Source organism: Cyprinodon variegatus, unplaced genomic scaffold (genome assembly GCF_000732505.1).
Source record: "Cyprinodon variegatus isolate N-32 unplaced genomic scaffold, C_variegatus-1.0 Scaffold122, whole genome shotgun sequence".
Taxonomy (NCBI): Eukaryota; Metazoa; Chordata; class Actinopteri; order Cyprinodontiformes; family Cyprinodontidae; genus Cyprinodon; species Cyprinodon variegatus.
The window spans coordinates 128,969-149,026 of record NW_015150575.1 but is presented as its reverse complement, the minus strand read 5'-3'; the positions used below and the strand labels follow the sequence as shown (position 1 = coordinate 149,026).

The window sequence follows — 20,058 nt, the reverse complement described above, 5'->3', positions numbered from 1 at the left end:
AAATAGTATTCCAATTATTGGTCTGGATTTGCAAGTGGTCGTATTTCAACAACTAGACTAACTTCTAATATGCATATCCTTGGTCATTTCTTGTCTTGCAGGTACTTTTAGTTTTTGCCAAAGAGGACAGTCAAAGTAATGGCTTCTGCTGGGCGTGTGAGAAGGCCAACTACAGGTGCAGCATGGCGCGGACGCCTGAATCCGCTCTTGAATGCTTCTCAGAGAAGCATCACGACCTTGTCATCATTGACCACAGACATTCCAGACACTTTGACGCTGAAGCACTGTGCCGGTAGGTTCAAAGGCCTCATTGCCTTTCCCTTTTATCTGTAGCTCCCTCCACAGATTCTCTGTCAGATTCAAGTCCAGTTGTTGAAATTAAAAGATTGTAGAACTGCTGCTTTGCTGCAAGAATGTCCTGGGTTTGCTTCCCAACCTGGGTCTTCCTGCATGAAGTTTGCACACTGCAAAAACTTTAAATCTCAATAAGTCATTTTTTTCTTAAAATAAGTGGATTTTTCTTGAATAAAGGAGTTAAGTGAGACACATTGCCAATGGAACAAGACAATTTACATTTAAAATAAGAAAAAACTATTGCATTGTCTTATTTTGAGTGCATATAATCAAATCATCTTATTTTAAGAGTTAAAATACTAGTTCCATTGGCAAATCGTCTTATTTACCTGCTCAAATTAAGGGTAAATACGCTTAATTTAAGACATTTTTACTCATTTTTAGATCATTTTTGCAGTGCATGTTCTCCCTATGAATTTGTAGGTTCTCTCCAGGTACTACTTCCACCTACACTCCAAAAACATGACTGCTAGGTTGATTGGCATCTCTACAGCTTGAGATGGGCGTAAGCCCCCTGTGACAATCACTTTAAAATTGCCAGGTTTTCCAAAAACAGACTACCTGGAGAAGGTATTTTCTTCCACTCTCAAATAAAATAGATTTGCATGTTGAATAAATATTTAAGCCTTAAAAGTTTGATAACTTTTCTTCTCTTTATTTTTTTTCACCCTCTTGAGATAACCTAAGCATCTAACTGTCATGCTAGTTTGGTTATGTTGTGGCTGCATTGATAGTGATTTTTTTTAACTTTATGAAAAAGGACATGAATATTGTAATGGATTCTGGAAATTATTTATTTTTGCTTTATTTTTCATTTTTTTGGACAATCCTTGGTCTAACACAAGCCAGGTGACTTTGATTGGACCATCTGCAGGGCTGTATTTACAATCAATCCACATGATTCTGCTTCTCATTATGTGTTCGGGTATACGGGTGGCTCATTTTGGCCGCCCTCGCTTTCTTTGCCTTCTATCTAGTGGATTTATGTCACTAACAAACACGTGGTGTTGCCGGGCCCATACCAATGTCTATCTTTAGCCTTGACTAAAACCAAACATGCATTTAAAAAACATTCATTTGCCATGCCTGGAGTGTATGTTAACCCTATTCATTTTGGCCGATCCATATGTTCAGTGTATACGTTCGGGCTTCGGTTTGGGGGGGTGGGGGGGGGGGGACTGAAGGGCCTTTATGACCACTGACTGGGGGAAACCACAGGCAGACGAGTGGCCCTGTACACTGCATTCTTTCAGAGGCCTCGGCCCGCTCATAAAGCTCCACCTCTGGGTTCTGCCTGCCTGTGAGAATCGGAGCGTGAAAAACTGAAAATACATTGATTTGATGCCACAGGCTTTTCCACCCACCTGCTCACTGACTAAAAGGCTCTCTCTGTTTACATTCAGGTCAATTAGAGCGGTCAACTCCTCAGAAAACACTGTGATAGTCGCCGTTGTGAAAAGGTACACTTTTGATCTCTTCTTCTCTTGCATTGTCCCTTCTACAGTAGGTAGCTTGGGTAGAGAAATGATCACCTTAGTGTGTAGGCCTGCAGCTTGTCATCTGTAGCAAACCTTCTGACATTCTATAAACAAACATTTATCATGTGCTGCTTTGCTTCTAACATTTCTTTCTTTTCTTTTTTTTTTTTTTCTAAGGCCAGACAGAGAGGAAGCCGCTGTGATGCCGCTGATCAATGCTGGCTTTAATAGGGTAAGCTTAAAGTACACAGTGTGTTTTATGCTGCCTGAAAATGTAGTTTTCCACTGATAAGATTTAGATTTGTAGCTGATGATTTATTTTTTTCCCTGAAAGATGAAAGTCTTCAATTAATTTTCTTTTCTAGGAGAATGTTCTAACTTGCACATGCATGAATCAGCATTACTTATTGAAGGTTTTTATCCACTTCTGACTGACCTGTGCTGCTCTGACCCTTAGAGGTATGTGGAAAATGCCAATATGATGGCCTGCTACAATGAGCTGCTACAGCTGGAGCATGGAGAGGTGCGGGCACAGTTCAAACTGAGGTAAGTCGAGCCTGCAGCTTTTCTACATGGTAGTTAAAACACATGTCAGTGGTGAAGTTCTTGTTTAATTCACAAATTGGTAAATTTCTGTCTATACCTCAATAGCCACACACACCCCTCCTTACATTTCACCTTGAACACACCAAGAAAAAAATGTGTGCAGTTGAAAAGGTGCTCCTTTTATACTCCAGCTAAACATCACACATAATACTACTAAAAGAGTCGCTTATTAGATGTGACCTCAGGAACATACAACTTGTCGTAATCTCACAAAACGATCCAAAATCAGACCTGCAGACTTTACTCTGTTTTACCAAATAAAGAACAGGCATTTTGAATTAAATATAAGCAGGAATAAACTTGTTTGATATTAAGTGTATGGTAAAAGTGCAACAGTTTCACAATATCCTTGCATATATATATATATATATATATATATATATATATATATATATATATATATATATATATATATATACACGGTATATATAAATATATATGCATGCATGTGTGTATTTCAATTTCAAGGGATTTCAATTTACATATATAATTTATGGTATAATTATGTACCTGTTCTCGGTTTCTTATTGCATATTCATTTAAGGAATCTAATTTAAATGTTTGCAGATTAAAAAAAAAAATTTATTTCATTTTTTTTTTTCTTTTGTTCTAATATTTTCAACAAGGAGGGGGTTATTGTTCCTCTCTAAGCTCCATATGATTGTGGAAAATTCCTGTGCTTTGGCCTTCTTTGACAGCATCTTTCATTTACGCTTTAGAGTAACGAATCGGATGCCAGAAACATTATTTTCATTCGTAACTTTTTAACACGTTGTAAAACCTTGATATTGGTTTTTCAAGGTGTTTTCCATGTCTGTTTACCAATGCAGAGTAGACCTGGTCAAAACTGTATAGCCAGCATACAGAATAATATGTAAACAAACCATCAGCAATCATGCAGCAGTCAATGTATATGGGACAAAAGGTGGAACAGCCTGTGTCAGAGAGATACAGTAAGCTTCAACTCTGCACTCTTTGTCCACTATGTCCGTTTTTATCCATAGTTTTTGCCATTGCCTCAAAGAGGTTCCAGGTTTAACTATATTAAGCTACAGCTGTACAACCCAACAAAAGTAAAGAAGCCATTTTTTTTTAACAGTGTCCTGTCTGGCAATGTGGCAATAAGAACAATTGTCTTGATTCCAAAAAGAGCCCAACAGATTTTACTTTCACAAGTGTAGCAGTATGGCAATTGCCATATTGCTCCACTTGTTTCATGCATATAAATTGCTTTATTATAATTATGCAGGGAGTTTTACAGTTTACATGGACACTGCAATGTAAATAGAGGAGAAAAACAGAAGAAGAAAGGGGGGAAAAAAGAAAAAAAAAGAGAAAAGATGAAAGAAAGAAGAGATAGAAAGGAGACAATGAAAAAACTTTTTCAGTCTGCTTCATCACCTGTAAAGAGATGAAAAAAGAACAGCACAACCGAAAGACATGGTACGAGATATACAATAAAGCAACACCTTGAAACTATCACTAAAGTAATATTATAAAGCCATTTTTACATCACACCTAATAAACTTTAACTATCAGGAGATTCAAAACTTCCTTTTTTTATTTTTTATAAATGTATACTTACAAAATCCAATGTGAAAACGGATTTTAAAAAAAAAGAAAAATAAAGAAAGGCAAAATATGCAAATACTAGTTGAGGGTGTTTTTATATTAATGGACAATAAAAAATACAGATAAATAGGCAAACGTATAAAATGTTTAACTGTTTATGTCCTTTTTTTGTGTTTTTGAGCAGCTTTAATGAATGGCTGAGATTCTCAAACATATCCTACCCTGTTGGCTTTTTAGTTCGAACAGCCTCGGTGTTACCAGTTGAACCTCCTGAGCCGGACTAAACCTTTGAATTAATTTACCGTTATCATTTTTGGATGCTATTTTCACTACAGCTACAGGCTGCTAACTCTGTGTCATCATTGCTTTGTGTTTTATGTAAGTAATCACTTGGGCCACTAGAATACTGCTTTATAAATGTTCCTTGAATTAGAGTAAAGAGTAAGCTAACTAGAAAACAGCATCACCACGATAAAAAAAAGCTCTTCCTTGATACAGCAACATTTTTCTCTTCTTTTTTTTCTATATCATGCAGCAAAAAGCCTAAAGAACTATGAATGAAACTCATTTTTCAACCTATCTCCCTAGATAACCAAGCAAATATTGTTGAAAGCATCTTTTTGAAGACTATGTATTTTTTTTAAAATGACATGCAGCTTTGGAACAGTTACTATAATAGAAAGATCAGTAAGAATTTATATTTTAACTCAAGAAGTTTAAATTGAGCCAAAATAATTCCTACCCCTGGGTGGAAATAAGGTTTTGATTTTTACCAACATATTTCTTCTGGCTACAAATAAGATTTTTGTTTGCAGTGGCCAAGCTTAGAGCTCTGACTTGAATCTGATGGAGAATCTAATGGATATGTTGCTGAAGATTAGAGTGATAGCACAGAAACCTTCTGACAGCACAGAAACCTTCTGACATTAAAAGACATCTGCACAAAGGAAAACAAAACTTTTGCCTGTGTGATCCAGCAGTTGAATTTAAAATACATTTATACATAAATCTACTTTGTGTCTTTTTAAAAAATTATCAAATGTTAATGTGTGCTGCTGTTTGGTTTTTTTTTCTGCCTACTAGGGCTAGCAATGCCATATTCACAGCTCTGGAACAAAGCCAAGACGCCATAGAGATCACTTCTGAAGATCAAGTTATTCAGGTGGGAGGTTTTACTTTTCTTTTTATAATTTTTCCCCACCAACCAAGCTTGTCTTTCCTTCTCTCCCTCTGTTCTGCTCTGTTCCTTTTTATAGCTCCTGTTCATGTCTTGTGATCTCAGATCTCTGTCAGCAGTAGTAGTGGATTCTGACATTTAAATGCTCTCAAAACACTGCAGCCTGTGTTTCCACAGAGTTTTAATCGAATGAGCTGAAAATGTTTTTATTCCCTCTGTTAATGAAGCGACATTGGTTTATAATGCCTAAACTCATTACTTTTTTCCCCCTCCCCTGTACAGTATGTGAATCCTGCCTATGAGTCCATCATGGGCTACCAACAAGGCGAGCTTATAGGGAAGGAGATAATAGAAGTGCCTAAAAGTGAGAAGAATAAGCCTGATCTTCTTGAAACGATAAACTCCTGTATACTAAAAGGAAAGGTATGTATACCTCATATCTCTGTGCCCATTACCACAATTCTAGAAAGCTGTCTCTGGTGCACGTTGCTTCACTATCAGATCACTTGTGCAAGCACCTCAGATATCTGCACCATGCGTGCTGCGCCGCTGGTCATCCAGCAGCTCCGTTTCATGTGCAGTAATCTCACTACACAGAGCACGAAGGTCAGTCCCAGACAGCTCAGCAGCAGGAAGGGTCTTTTTAAGCTGCGGGTGGGAGTGGGTGGACATGAAACAAGTGCACTGGACTCCAGTGGTGCTCCCTCTATCCATTAAAGCAAGCTGCCATTCTCTGAAAATACTCTGACCCACACCATCTCACCACCTGTTACACAAACACTGGCACGCTAACGGGACGCTTTTAACTTTTACCTTTCTTTATTTTTAATCATACGTTGCAAAAAAAAATATACCAATGTGTCGTCCTGTTGTGTTGCCTTTCAGGAGTGGCAGGGGATTTATTATGCCAAAAAGAAGAATGGAGACAACATTCAGCAAAATGTGAAAATCACACCTGTAATCGGACAGGGAGGGTGAGTGAGTTGAAGAGTGGATTCCTCCATTCGTCGCACCTTTTTTATTTCATCTGATGTAACGTTGATGCTTTTGTCCTTTGCAGAAAAATCAGACACTATGTGTCTATCAACAGGCCTTTAAATGATAATAATAAGGTGAGATCCGTGGTTCTGGTGAATAGTGAATAGTGAAAGGGGGTTTGTTCTGGCGTGTGTCAATGTGCTTTTCCTGTTTTTCTGTGCAGAGTGAAAAATCCACTGAACGTGTGCAGGCAGAGTCGCAAACAGGTGAGATCGACATTTTTTTTTTTTGTTCCCTACAACAAAATTTTCAAGACCTCCATCTGCTTCCTAAGCTAATTAGTATATCTGTTTCCTGCATATTGTTACTGCCACTGGACATTGAGTGCAGCAATATATTAGAGATAATAGATTGAATAAATAAACTTTAATTATTTATTAGTAATACATTCTTATTTTTTACATCAATGTGTAATTAATTCATATATTTAAAAATGTCATTATTTATGCTGGAATTGTGAATCATGAATTAAGAAAAAAGGAGGAAATTAAAATCTCTGTAAAAGTGCAGATCTATAAAACCACGCCATCATTTCTTTGTTAAATTTGGCCCATTGATTCCCAGGACCATTTGTTTGGTACGTATTCAATTTCAAAATGAAAGATAGTGGGAATAATTGTGAAATCAAATGAAAAGAGAATCATTGGCATGTTGCCTAAAGCAATAGAAATATCAGGCCATGGCGAATTCAACTACAACTTCCTAAGAAATAATCTAAGAAGGGCGTGAATTTTCATTTATTGAACCTTGGAAGATGTTCTTTGGTGCTGTCTAAGCGGGTCATTGTTCCTTGCTGTTTTCTGGTACCAACTGGAAAAAGAAGCTGCAGCTGTGACTGATTTCAGAACGCCGCAGCTAGACGTCTGACAAGCCAACAATAAACAGGGATTGTATCTGTATTTGGTTTGCGTCACTGGCTCTCTTCTGTTTGTTTCTGAAGCTTCACATGATGTTCTTGTGCAGTACATCTCAGTGCGTTCCCTCTGCAGCGCCTTTTCACCTTGTGGCTTCTGATCAGAGGCGGTGAAGGTGGATTAGGCTTTAATTACCTTACTAAAACCTTCTTATCTATTGCTTTCAGCATGGATTACTTTTAGTTCATTGTTTTTGTTTTTTCTTGATTTTTTTCAAATTATTCAAGTTTCCTGCTTATAATTTAGTTGTGTCTGTTTCCATTTAGAGATCCCAAACCACACTTTTTTTTAATCAGTGCTGTGCTATTAATTAATCTTTTATTTCCTTGTAATTCTTTTTATTTTAGACATGCAAATGTATTTTAATTGTTTTATATAAATGGTTTGTAAAAGGGACAGAAGGAAGAGTAGTCGACAAGTCAAGGACAACTAATGGGGATTCAAGTAATAAACAAATGATAATTAAAATCTACAGGATCTCCAGAAAAGGACTGTCTCAATGCTCACAAGAAAGAAAAAAATATTTTTACTGTCTGTAAAAAAACCTGGACAGTAAAACTCCATTGCACCAGAACTGGCTGGTTAAAACAAAATATAACCAAAACACAAAAGTACAAACTCCATTCCATGTATGAAAACATAATATTTTTTTAATGTTATCTTAATTTCACAGGTGCTGAATAGCACTCTCTATATTTATTCTCTCCCACTGTAAATAAGTGTAAACAGCATTAAAATGAATGCAGTTTTTAAGGTGTGACTTTCCTCTGGTCATTTTCTTTATTTCAGTAAATCATCACAGACTTGCTCGCTTGTTTTAATTTCCCTGGGTCATGGAAGTTGTTTAGGCTTTAAAATTTGCCTAAGACTTTAATCGGATTTTCAACAAAGTAAAACGTGTTGAGCAAATGTGTCATTTGCATAATTTTACAGGAATAAATGGTGATTTTATGAATAAAATAAAAATAACATGTGGTTTAATTCTCCCATTAATAGCTGTACCCCCTGTTGAGGATATTTCTATAATTTTAATGCAAAACTATACCTAAAGAGCTTTTTTTAAAGTTCTGTTGCTTAAACCGATTCTTTTCTTAAACAAAGAAGCGTAATTATTATTTTAAAGATGTCACATTTGTTGAATAATGAAAGATAACCACAATAATAAATGCACTTTGTAGTGAGACGTATGTCTATCTATATATATATATATATATATATATATATATATATATATATATATATATATATATATATATATATATATATATACAGAATTTGATAATTTGCCATAAACTAATCCAAGCTTTCAATTTTGAAACTAATATTATAGTTAAAAAGTAAAAATTCTTTCGTTTTTTAATTTTTGCAGCTTTTACCAAACACGACTTAAAATGTGGCAACACAACCAAAAAAACTGCTTAGTCTTGCAAATATATGCAGACTTAATGATATGCAGTCAAAGACATTGATTATATATGTAAATGTGAATAATAAAAAAAGCGTTTTCCCTCCTCCAGATATACAATCCAGTAAGCACAAAGACCGAAGGAAAGGCTCTCTGGATGTCAAATCCATCACGTCTCGAGGGAGCGATGGTGAGAGTGAAGGGACATAGATGATGGAAACACTCTGCTTCTTGTCAGCTTATGAAACCTTCCCCGGTGTTTGTTTGTGTTATGTGTTGTTTGGATACATGCACACATTAATTAGAGCGGGGCTTTAAAATGGCTCCCTAAGATTTCTCTCTTCGATCCTAACAGGGAGCTCGCAGAGAAGACACTCCTCGATGGCCCGAATTCACTCCATGACCATAGAGGCTCCCATCACTAAGGTGGGTTCATACCAGGCCCCTTCCTCCCGCACAGCATCCATCATATGATTATCACTTAGTACCCATGGTTAGACTCTAACCACTAACCACTTGTGCTCTAAAAGTGCTACAAACCTCATGAGCGCTTCTTGTATCGCTACCTAAATTGAGTGTAGAAGTCACACACAAACACAAACACCCACCATTTCAATTGGAGATGGGCTGATAAAACGCCACATTTCATGCACAAGGCGAGGAGAGCATGTCGGACCAGAATGACCCGCTTTTTAGGCGGTTGGTGAAGCGAGGATGGTCGGAAAAAGTGAAAGTCCCTAGGGAGGGGTCATATGACACACTGCTGTACTTCTGCTGTATCATTTGACTGTGCAGTCAGTCCCTGTAGGCATCGTCCTCTGGAGAATAAAGCAGTGATACAACCGCTGCCTGTGTGTGGAGATGTGCGTAAGCAAATTAGTTCAAACTTGTGTTCTTGTACATGCATTGCTGACCTTGCTACTGGTGCTTATTGCTGGAGCCTTCATCACTTTTTAGGTTTGTTTTAAATGCTAAGGAAAGCTTATCATTTTTGCACATAAGAGAACTCTGATTTTAAATAATGCTTCTTTAATTAGTGGAAATTGAACTCTAAGCTTTTTTATGAAAAAAATGCACTGTGCTTTTCTTAAAACTTTATTTTTATAATATTTATTAAGGTACAAGAGTCTGACTAAATTTCACCAATCACGTTAAAAGACCAAACTTAAATCTATTTCTTAAGGAAATTTTGATTGAACAGCAAAAGCTAGAGCATAATTCTGAGGTGGAAGTCTCCACGGCGACACATTGGGTTCTGTGGAGATCTTTTTCCACAGCAAAGTTGGACAAAAACTGATGGGAGGATAGGTGGAGCTGGAAAACGAAAGAGAAAACCGTTTGATTCTGCCCCACTGGTTAGGAGTGACGGCCCTGATGATTCACCGGGATGTCCCAAAATGTTTTGCATAGCTCCATAAAAAGACTGAGACATAAAAAGCTCCATGAAAAGACAACAAATAGCAAAAAAGTTATCGATGAAAGATGGTCTGTTGTGCTTCCTACAGGGTGTTTCTTTTGGCTGTTCAGCTAGTCTTTATGACCTTTTTTTTCTGCCTGTAAGGGCAGAAACATGCCGTTTGTGTCCAAAGGTTTTAAATGACCCATATACTGTATAGTGGTGATGATTAAGTCTGTTATCAGACTTTTTATTTTGCAGTCTTTACTACAGACCATACAGCATATTCAAACCTTTTTATTTTTTCATTTTATTTTAATTTTCCTTGCACTATTACAGTAATAAGTTTTTTTTTTTATTAACTAGGTCATAAACATCATAAACCAAGCACAGGAAAGCAGTCCTATGCCTGTGGCAGAGGCCTTGGATCGAGTACTGGAAATCCTGAGGACTACAGAGCTGTATTCCCCACAGCTGGGCACCAAGGATGAAGATCCCCACACCAACGACCTTGTTGGAGGGTTGATGACGGTAAGTGGTAAATAAATACTGGGGCAAAGTCATCCTCAGTAGGTGGAGAACCCATTTTTTCATTTACTTTGAAGGTCTAAAGATGACTGCAACACTCAAACAACATCTTTTTTGCTATTGTATACAAATTGAATCCATTTGCTTTGCAGCAATGTCTACTCTAACATCTTTGATTGGATTAATAAAACAACACGAGTTCAGAGTGCGTGGATAGTTTTTTTTATTTCCAGAGAGGAAGAGATGAAGAAAGATTAACAGACATTAATGCTGAAGAATAGAAGTAGTGCCAAGTTGGCAGTCTTGGCAACAAATCCAGAGGAAGTGTTAGATTGTCCTTTGTGCTCCTGTAGGCTGGAGAGGAAAGCCCACCCTACCCTTTCTCTCTCTCTATGTCTCTGCACACATACACCCAGTCACACTCGTTTTCCTCTCCACTCCACAAGCTCGGAAACATCCTGTTCTTTGGACCCGATGAAAAAGCCCAACTTTACTTCTACATGAAGAAGGCAGCGAGGTGATGGTTCATCCCTGGAAAGATTCATTCTGTATGAGTGATAAAAACCAGGGAACGCTGGGCAGTTTGTCTGAGCTCAGAAGGTTTTATCGGGACAGGTCTCATCAATGAGGTGAAGATTAAAAAGGGGAGCTATTTCTCTCTCTCTCTCTGTTCTTTTTTTTGGGGGAGAAACGGTCCTAAAATAGGACTGAGGCAACACCACCACGAGACAATGCATGGGTCAAAGATGATCCCGTCTCCTCTTCCTTTTGCACTTGTGAAGTAAACACTTCCCATTGTGACACACACCCATGCACTCACTAACACCCAGTATATAATATAACCTGTGCTGTGCACCATGAGCAAGTGAGAGCCAAACTTTCCTTTGCAGGGTGAAAAACTGACTTGAACGTTATAACAAATCAACCTCATTTATATTGAGTTATATCTATATTTTTCATTTATTTATTTTGTATCTTTTTCACTGAATCAATTTTGGCAGAAGTTGGCAGTAGGGGGGAATCCTAAAACGTGAGGAAAAAAAACAAAAGGACAGATGTATAAAACTGTACGTAGTCTTGCACACCTTTCCCTATACATCCCAGTATGCAGAGAAAATCAAACCCAGCTGGAGGAACTGTTTAGAACGCCCTGTGCCCACCTACAAATTAATCTGTATAGTCGTATAAATAGCCAGAAGGCACCCAACACATGTCAAAATAACCATGGCAACGATGCTGTCAGGCTGACAGCGAGACTTTGTCAACACACCTCAAGGACATTTGTTACAGCCAACTGACTACTTACTGAATGACATCAGCGACTCACTTAAAATTCTTTATATTGTGCTTAAGACTTTCGGCTCCCTTTTTTTTTTTTTTTTTCTCAATGTTTGAAGTCCAAAAGTCGCCATCAATAGCTGCTCAGTTATTGCTTAATGCTAATAATTGTAGTGTTTAAAAAATAATTATTAATATGTGAATATGACCCCCATATTTCTGTTAGGAATGTCGTCGCCACGCTAGTGAAAAAGGACTACAGTAAATTAATAAGATAAATAGATAAAGATACATAGAAGTCAGCTTTTTTGCAGGGAGCCTACTTGAAGTCTGTTTCCATGTTAATTAGAATGGCTATAATTATTGTATTATAGTAGCTGTAAAGCCAACATGCCACTTGTGAGACACTTTTGTGCATCATAAATACGAGCACAGCTCTACAATGAAAATGCTTTCCATTTATAAAAGCAGATGTGACACTTAAAAATCAAACATAATAGCAACATAAGTGCAGTTAAAGCTCTGAGTTCATTTAGAAATCGGCTTCTCGATTTAAAGTATGATTAGATGTCAATTTAAGCAAATTTTCAGGGATTTTTTCTGCACATATGGGGAACACAAAGATGTTACTGTGGTGGAGACATCTTTGGATGACGAATAAATTTTATCAATCAGCGCCCTATATTAAAAAAAATTAAGTTTGTAAAACTGTAGTTTTTAGATTGCAGATTTAAAAACTTTGCATGGTTGCCACAATTTCTTACAACAGGTCAAACTTTTGCATTGGTTGCTGCACACTTTCATGCAGTTTCTTTTTAAACACCCTGAGTTTTGTGTTAAACAGTGTGCCACATGTTTTCTTTGCTTTTATACACAAGAGGCCTGATCAGCTAACAGAAGGTACAAAGAAAGCGCTGACATCTGCAGGTTTAAGAACATGAAATGCAGATTGAGGCATTGATTTATTTTGCGGTCGTCACAAATGGCTTTTTTTGAGGTTTGCCCAAGAACGTACATTTGGGAGACAATTCTGTTTTTTAAGTGCAAACAAATGGAATTCAAATCTTTATAAAGGCCCAAGAAGAAATATAAAAAAAATGTAAACCGTTCTTTTTTATGTTATTTGTTTTGCCTTTTTTACATGTCTCAAAAGGAAGTAGGAAAGTTGCTATCATTGCTGTTAATGTCTTCAAATTCTTAAGAAGCAGGCTGTTGCACAGCTGGTATGAATTAGTACTTAGAGAGCCGGATCTTTTGACTTCTCTCTGGATGGTTGATAATTAGGGCGAGGCTCTGTTTGCCCTCTGATAAGCCCCATTTGCTCAAACGTCATCCACTAATACCCAAAGAAAGACAAAGGGCTAAATCAAATAACTTTCCTATATATTGGTTCACATATGGACATAAAATAATATTGCTGTCATTAGTGACACGCCTGTCACAGCTTGTAATCCTGATAACTGTATCTTTGAAAGGACTCTGGATAAAATCTGTTAAAGCTCTCCTTAATGTCTTAGTCTGTTTTTTGGAGAAACCCTTACAGAATATAGGCTGATGTTTTTACATCTGAGGTAAATTTCTACTGTGAGGTTTACAGAAAGGCTATTTGAAACGTCCCTTCTCATCTCTCATCTGAACAGGACGGTTTACGGAGGTTGTCAGGAAATGAGTACATCCTCGCCACAAAGCGTAAGTTCACACAGAAAGTTAACCACAACCAAAACTTTACTGGCTTGTCTTTCCCTCAGCTCTATTTGTTATGAGTCTAAACATTTTTTTTTTTTTACTTTTCTCCTGTTTTTATTTTGCTCACAGAGCCCCACCATCTGCCGAGTCACCTGGCAACTCCCCTGTCGTTAAACGACATCCCCCCTCGGATTGCTCAGACCATGGAAACCGAAGCATCATGGGATTTTGACATCTTTAACCTGGAGGCTGCAACCATGAAAAGGTGAGGCTTCCCAATCTTGAAGGATTGCAGGCATGTTATCTTTATGGAAAAGAAATTGCATTAACGGCATTGATCTCCCTCTCTAAACCCTCCTGCAGGCCTTTGACCTTTTTAGGTCTGAAGATTTTCTCCCGCTTTGGGGTGTGCGAGTTTTTAAACTGCCCTGAAGCTACTTTGCGCTCCTGGCTGCAAGTCATTGAGGCCAACTACCACTCCAGCAACTCCTACCACAACTCTACCCATGCTGCTGATGTCTTGCATGCAACTGCCTATTTTCTCTGCAAGGAGAGGGTCAAGGTAAAATAAGGGAGGATACTCGTTTTTATTTTCATATTCTTGCAGGGAAATGCAAAATATTTTGTCATCTTTCATTTCTTCATTTCAGCTCTATTTCAATTCTAAAAAATTACTTTATCATAAGTTTTCTTAAGCTATTAAGTCTTTATGGAATTTTTTTCACTGTTTAAATACACTTTGATTGCTTCCTTAGTTCAAATTTATGCACTTTGTTACTGGCACTTCCGTCTTATTTCTGTAAAGGCATCAATGGAAATTAAAAAAACTACTTTAATATAAACATGCTGATATGCAGGGAATTAGGAAGCTAAGTAAATGTTCACACAGTGGTCATGGTCCTTCTGGCCTCAAACCACCGTTTTTTTCCAAACCTATTTGTCCACATGATATACTGTTTAGTTTACGTCTGGCTTCTTCGAAATAAAACACACTGGCCGTGTGTGTTTAGAACCTTTAAGAAAGAGTAAATCACAAAATAAGCATTGGTCATCTTCCAACCCAAACTTCAAACCTTTTTCTCTCTGGTTTAACAGAACAATAAACATTAAGAACAACACATACAGTAGTAGTGTGTTGTTCTTAGTATAAACCGCAGGAACTTGGAGGTTTGTTTAGGGAACATCACTAAAAAAAGCACCTTGGAGACCAAAGAACAGAGAAATTTTAAGCAGGAATAGATTATTAAACACCATTTTCGCAGGGCTCTGTTTAACACTGGTACTTTTCCTCTGGTTATCTGGAGCCGGTGTCGGCAGAGAAGTCCAGATTTCCGTCTTCCTTGAAGCCGCCTCCAACCCCTCTGGGCAAAGGTCAGCTGAGACACAGAGTACCTCCAGTCTTGGGGAAGGCCTCTACCAAAACGCACAAGACATTTCTCCTGATTTAGAAAAACTGGGGCCCCATCCTGTCCTTGGCAAGGTTACTTCTCGCTGGACCAGCCGGGCTGAGCTCGAACAAGTGGCAAAACACCATCTCATATTAGGCCCACCCCCTGCATGGAAACAGTGAGGGAATTGTGCATGCACAGGGCCGATCTTTGGATGCTTAAACTGATTCTGTTCAATCTATTTTTACATCTTCAAACTTACAAAGAAATGACCGTCTCCCTAACAGGCCAGGCAAGAAAAACGGTCATCACTGAGGATGCCAAGCAGCCTATTGCAGCGCTGTAGGGGCAGTAGGGGGACTGAGATCCATTGGTTTGCCACCCCACATGAGCTACTAATGGAAAAGCACCAAGAAGAAGGCTATTTTCTAAAAAAAAAAAAAAAGGCATAATATTCCCTTTTAAAGTTTGCAGCAAGCTACACAGTGGACACAACAAATTGGACGAAGGTGTTCTTCACAAATGGGAGCTAAAGTGAACCTTTTAACCGTCATGTGGTGCAATACTAACTCTGCTCATCGCACTCATCGCACTCATCGCACTCAACACAGTATCCCTGATGTCGCACATGGCAGTGGGAGCATCATGGTATAGGGAGGCTTTCTTCATCAGGGACAGGAAATGTATCCCTGCTAAAGGGAAGCTGTTCCAGACAGATATTTACAACTCTAAATGTGAAAAGATGGGAAAAAAAGAAAAAATCTTTCTTGTGAAAAATCCTAGACTGACATTTGAGCTTGTAATGTAAATTAAAGGGCAATAAAGGTGTATGTTGTCATTGTTAAAATTTAGTGTAGTTTATACCTAAATGCTACCAATTATTAGCATTGTCTTTTGTCAAAACAGTAGACAAATAGCCTTTTGTGTCAATAGTCCATCTAATTCAACTTGATCCTAGAAAGTCAGCGTTTTGCCCAAGTGTGTCAGTGGTTCAGTAATGTGTTGACGGTTTGGACCTGCTAAGCCGATTACCACAGCGTCTATTTCTGATCTCGGCCCAGTGATCTTTTAGGGCTTTAGCCAGTGAACTGTAAAGTTACATCACACAAGGTTAATGAGTCCCAGGATTTCTATAGGTCAACATTTTATGTAAAAGGTCACTTTATTTTTACAGATAGCCTGTTTTAAGAAGTTAAATACAGTTTGGTTGTTGTTTCTTTTTACTTTGCGTTCAAAAGGACCCAAAGGACACATTAAATGAATAAAACGAATTCTTTGTTTTAGAGTAATACCATCCAAGGCTTTTGTTTATCTACTTAGTCAGATCTGCCACCTTTAGTTACAAAGATAATGAAGTTTTCTTTATGCTTGTTCTTAAATACTTTTTTGTTGTTTTGTTTATCATGACAGCAAAGTTTGGATCCCATTGACGAAGTAGCTGCTCTGATTGCTGCCACTGTGCACGATGTGGACCATCCGGGCCGGACAAACAGTTTCCTGTGCAATGCAGGAAGTGAGCTGGCCATCCTCTACAATGACACAGCTGTGCTAGAGAGCCACCATGCTGCCCTGGCCTTCCAGCTCACAACGAGAGATGATAAGTGCAACATTTTCAAGCACATGGAAAGGTAAGGAGATCTTATTAGATTAGACATTACAGCTTGTCACAATAAAATATGAACAGATTTACTATACTAATTTTAATCTATAAAGTTGATTGAGTTGATCTATAGTATATACCTTTTCAGGAAAATATAAGGATGTACGACCTAATAACACCAAACCTTTAAAGAGTCATTTTATAGGCATTTTGTTTTTTTCAAATAAAGCTCTAAATAAGGTATGTTTTTCTCTGGTGTGTACACAGCAAGGCCTCTATTGCATATACACCTGCTGCACTGTTTTAACAATATTAAAACAAAATTTTGAAATGTTTAAATGTTTCTTACCTATACAGGAGGTAAGAGTAAATTGGAAGTACTTGGAACTCTTAGGCACATCTCACTGTAAAGACGCATAATGCTATAAAATATAGATTACCCTGAATTTCAACACAAAAAGGAAAGTTTTGTACATTAAGTTTTTTTTTATTTATATAGTACAATTTTCATTTGCATTTCCCATAATTTCTTTAAAAGGCATACAAATGAAACTTTCAATTAAAATCGCAGTTGTTTACTTCTGTTTACGATTGATCAGATTGTTGAATTAACTTCTTGTTTCCCTGGGCTGTAAATATAACCTGGCACAGAGGTCAGTGTCTCTGGATCACTCTTCAAAATGGGAAAGAAAGGAGGACATCCAAGCATGTATTACAGTTGTTTGGTAATCTAAATTTGTTAGTAGATGCAAGAAGAAAATCTGCTTGCTTAAACTTTATAATTTATTTCAAAGAGGCACCTGTGGAAGCGTCTTGCATTCAACTAGACAATAAAAAAAAGTAATTAGTCAGTTTTTCTGAATTAACTAGATAATTTTTACAAAATTAAATAAAAACTCTCTATTTTTCTTATTTAACAACATAACTTAAAAAGAAATAAAATGCTCAGTAAAATGCTCTGTTTTACTGAATTCACAAAATTATGCTGTTGTGATTTCATAATGGATGTTCTGTTACTGCTCTAAGCAACAGACATCTTTCCTTGAGAGAAGCTTCAACATGTTCCACTAAGTTTAATCAATTGTGACTTTCTTTTAGGATTTAGACACAGAAAATTTTTCTTGTCTCTTAATTATGTAGATGAGATCATTGTTAGTTTGTGGACTTTGCAAAGACACCTGCGCGTTGGGTGCTGCTCATTGCACGGTTGTTTCCCTCCCTTCTTTTTTTTCATCTTTTAAAAACAGGGAAGCAGTTGCTTTACTTGCTGTTTTGTTCAGATGCTCATGTCTATAGCTAGGGCAAGAATTAAAACAAAAAAGTTCAACAGAACTGGAAATGTGAATTAGGAATCTGGATGCATCTAAATCTTTTCTGCCTTCATATACAATAAGGAGAATGGGAAATCTCCAAAACTGCAACACACATTTTTCCTGTGACATTATTTTGTTGATGTTGAGATGAATTTTATACATCTTAACAATTCAATTGAGTTTATTTATATAGCGCCAATTCACAACACATGTCATCTCAAGACATTTTACAGTTCAACCAGATCATACAGTCAGATTGATTCAAAGTTTTCTATCTAAGGAAAATCAGTTGATTGCACCGACTCATTGACTCAAATACAATCCCTCACACTAAGCATGCTTGTAGCGACAGGGGAGAGGAAAAACTCCCTTTTAACAGGAAGAAACCTCCAGCAGAACCAGGCTCAGTGTGAGCGGGTCCATCTGCAGAGAAACAAGACTACACTGAAAAACAGGCTGATCTCCAACATCTATAAACAAAGGTGTTGATGGCAGCACAGAGCTGATATTTCTCTCCAGGATGGTGTCACAGACAAAAAGAAACAGATGAGGTGAAGCTACTATGAGAAAAAGCAGAGAGAGCATAATGTTGGAGATTGAACAGGTTCTGCAGAGTGGGAGAATAGAGATAGAATGAAGCAGAATGATGAAATAGGGGTCCCAATGTCCTCCAGCAATCTAAGCCTATAGCAGCATAACTATAGAGATAGCTCAGGATAACCTGAGCCTCTCTAACTATAAGCTTTATCAAAAAGGAAAGTTTTAAGCCTACCCTTAAAAGTAGACAGGGTGTCTGCCACACAGAATAAAACTGGTAGTTGGTTCCACAGGAGAGGAGCCTAATAACTAAAAGATCTGCCTCCCATTCTACTTTTAGTAATTCTAGGAATCACTAGTACAGTAAACCTGCAGATTGAGAGCGAAGTGCTCTGTTAGGAACATAAGGACCAATCATATCTCTGATATAAGATGGAGCTTGGCCATTTAAGGCTTTATATGTGAGAAGGAGGATTTTAAATTCTATTCTGGATTTAACAGGAAGCCAATGAATAGAAGCCAGGATAGGAGAGATATGATCTCTCTTTTTAATTTTCATCAGAACTCTGGCTGCAGCATTTTAACCAGAGGTGTCAATAAATATGAAGGGTGGTATATGCTGGTCAAACCTAAACTGGATTATTTAATCCTGTTATGTACTGCTATTTGCTATGTGAGAATAGCAAAAACTGAAAAATTTAGTCCATAGACTCTACATAATGAAGCAAGCATTTCACAGCTGGATTTTTCTCTTAACTGAAAGACTTTTTCATTGTAACTTTAAGAAAACTGTAGGATTATCGATCATGCAGTTGAAAATCTAAATGCTTAAAAGGTCCAGACAGAACTGAATAACTCTCTACTGAACAAATATTCATGAAAATGATCTCTGAAACCTCAACTCACTTTGTGAAAACACAAAAAGCTATTTAATTGACCTATGGAGCATTGGGACTCTCTTAGACGGAAGCATGCTGGAAAAGGGTAGTCAAACCCACACCCAATTATTCTAAAGATTCTTCAAAATCTTCAGTATGTAGTTAACACCTTGTCTCATTCAAACCTGCTATCATACAATTTTCTTGTCTCCTTTTTTTACATCACTTGAGCAGGATGTACCATTTGTCTAAAAGGTCCTGAATATCTGCAGCTGTTATCTCACTAAACAGTTTATTTTTGCTGATATATATGCATCAATATGACAAGACCTCTTTTTTTTACTATTTAAAGATTAGCCTCTGGACTCCTCTGTTTAAAACTGGTTTTATTCTGCTATTCTGTCTTCTTTTTTTATGCATAGTTTATTTTAATACACAAGCATCTCGTTATCCAAGCTGAAGTCAGTCTCTCTTTACATCATCATGTAACAGGGGCATACAGTATTTTCATAATGCATGCACTGTTTTCGCATTTGTTCAAACATTTAACATGTTGCTTTAAACTTAAGAATTGTTAAGCTGCTAGACATTTTCTTTTTTTGTTGTTTTTTTATTCCATAATTTATGACACATTACAATAACAAAAGACAGAATTTCCCTGTTTTATGTAATCAGCTCCTTTTTAAATAAACTTAAAGCCACAGAAAACGGTACCTTTAACACATATATCACCAAGTGAAACGTATATATGTGATTTTTACCATTTTAACATAATTACTAAACTAAACTAATGAGATTTTTTTTATTTTTGAGGCACCTATTGATGTAAGTTGAAGAAAATTATGATTCTTTTATTTATTTTGTTACTTTCTCTATTAGGAAATATAAAAAAAAAAGCACATTACTGTAA

General features: G+C 37.1%; 1 protein-coding gene across 2 annotated transcripts in view; it reads left to right on the top strand.

The window, feature by feature from the left end:
* The window catches only part of LOC107085353 (high affinity cAMP-specific and IBMX-insensitive 3',5'-cyclic phosphodiesterase 8A-like), a 72,010-nt gene that overhangs the window by 47,671 nt on the left and 4,281 nt on the right, over nt 1-20,058 (top strand). For both annotated transcript variants that reach the window (XM_015375632.1, XM_015375631.1), the window contains 16 exons: nt 102-292; nt 1,758-1,814; nt 2,010-2,064; nt 2,290-2,378; nt 5,094-5,172; nt 5,470-5,610; nt 6,073-6,161; nt 6,248-6,299; nt 6,389-6,431; nt 8,657-8,734; nt 8,900-8,970; nt 10,307-10,471; nt 13,387-13,435; nt 13,562-13,697; nt 13,796-13,994; nt 16,231-16,448. In XM_015375632.1, coding sequence (XP_015231118.1) covers nt 102-292; nt 1,758-1,814; nt 2,010-2,064; nt 2,290-2,378; nt 5,094-5,172; nt 5,470-5,610; nt 6,073-6,161; nt 6,248-6,299; nt 6,389-6,431; nt 8,657-8,734; nt 8,900-8,970; nt 10,307-10,471; nt 13,387-13,435; nt 13,562-13,697; nt 13,796-13,994; nt 16,231-16,448 — 1,712 coding nt within the window. The remainder of the gene's footprint in view (nt 1-101; nt 293-1,757; nt 1,815-2,009; nt 2,065-2,289; nt 2,379-5,093; nt 5,173-5,469; nt 5,611-6,072; nt 6,162-6,247; nt 6,300-6,388; nt 6,432-8,656; nt 8,735-8,899; nt 8,971-10,306; nt 10,472-13,386; nt 13,436-13,561; nt 13,698-13,795; nt 13,995-16,230; nt 16,449-20,058) is intronic.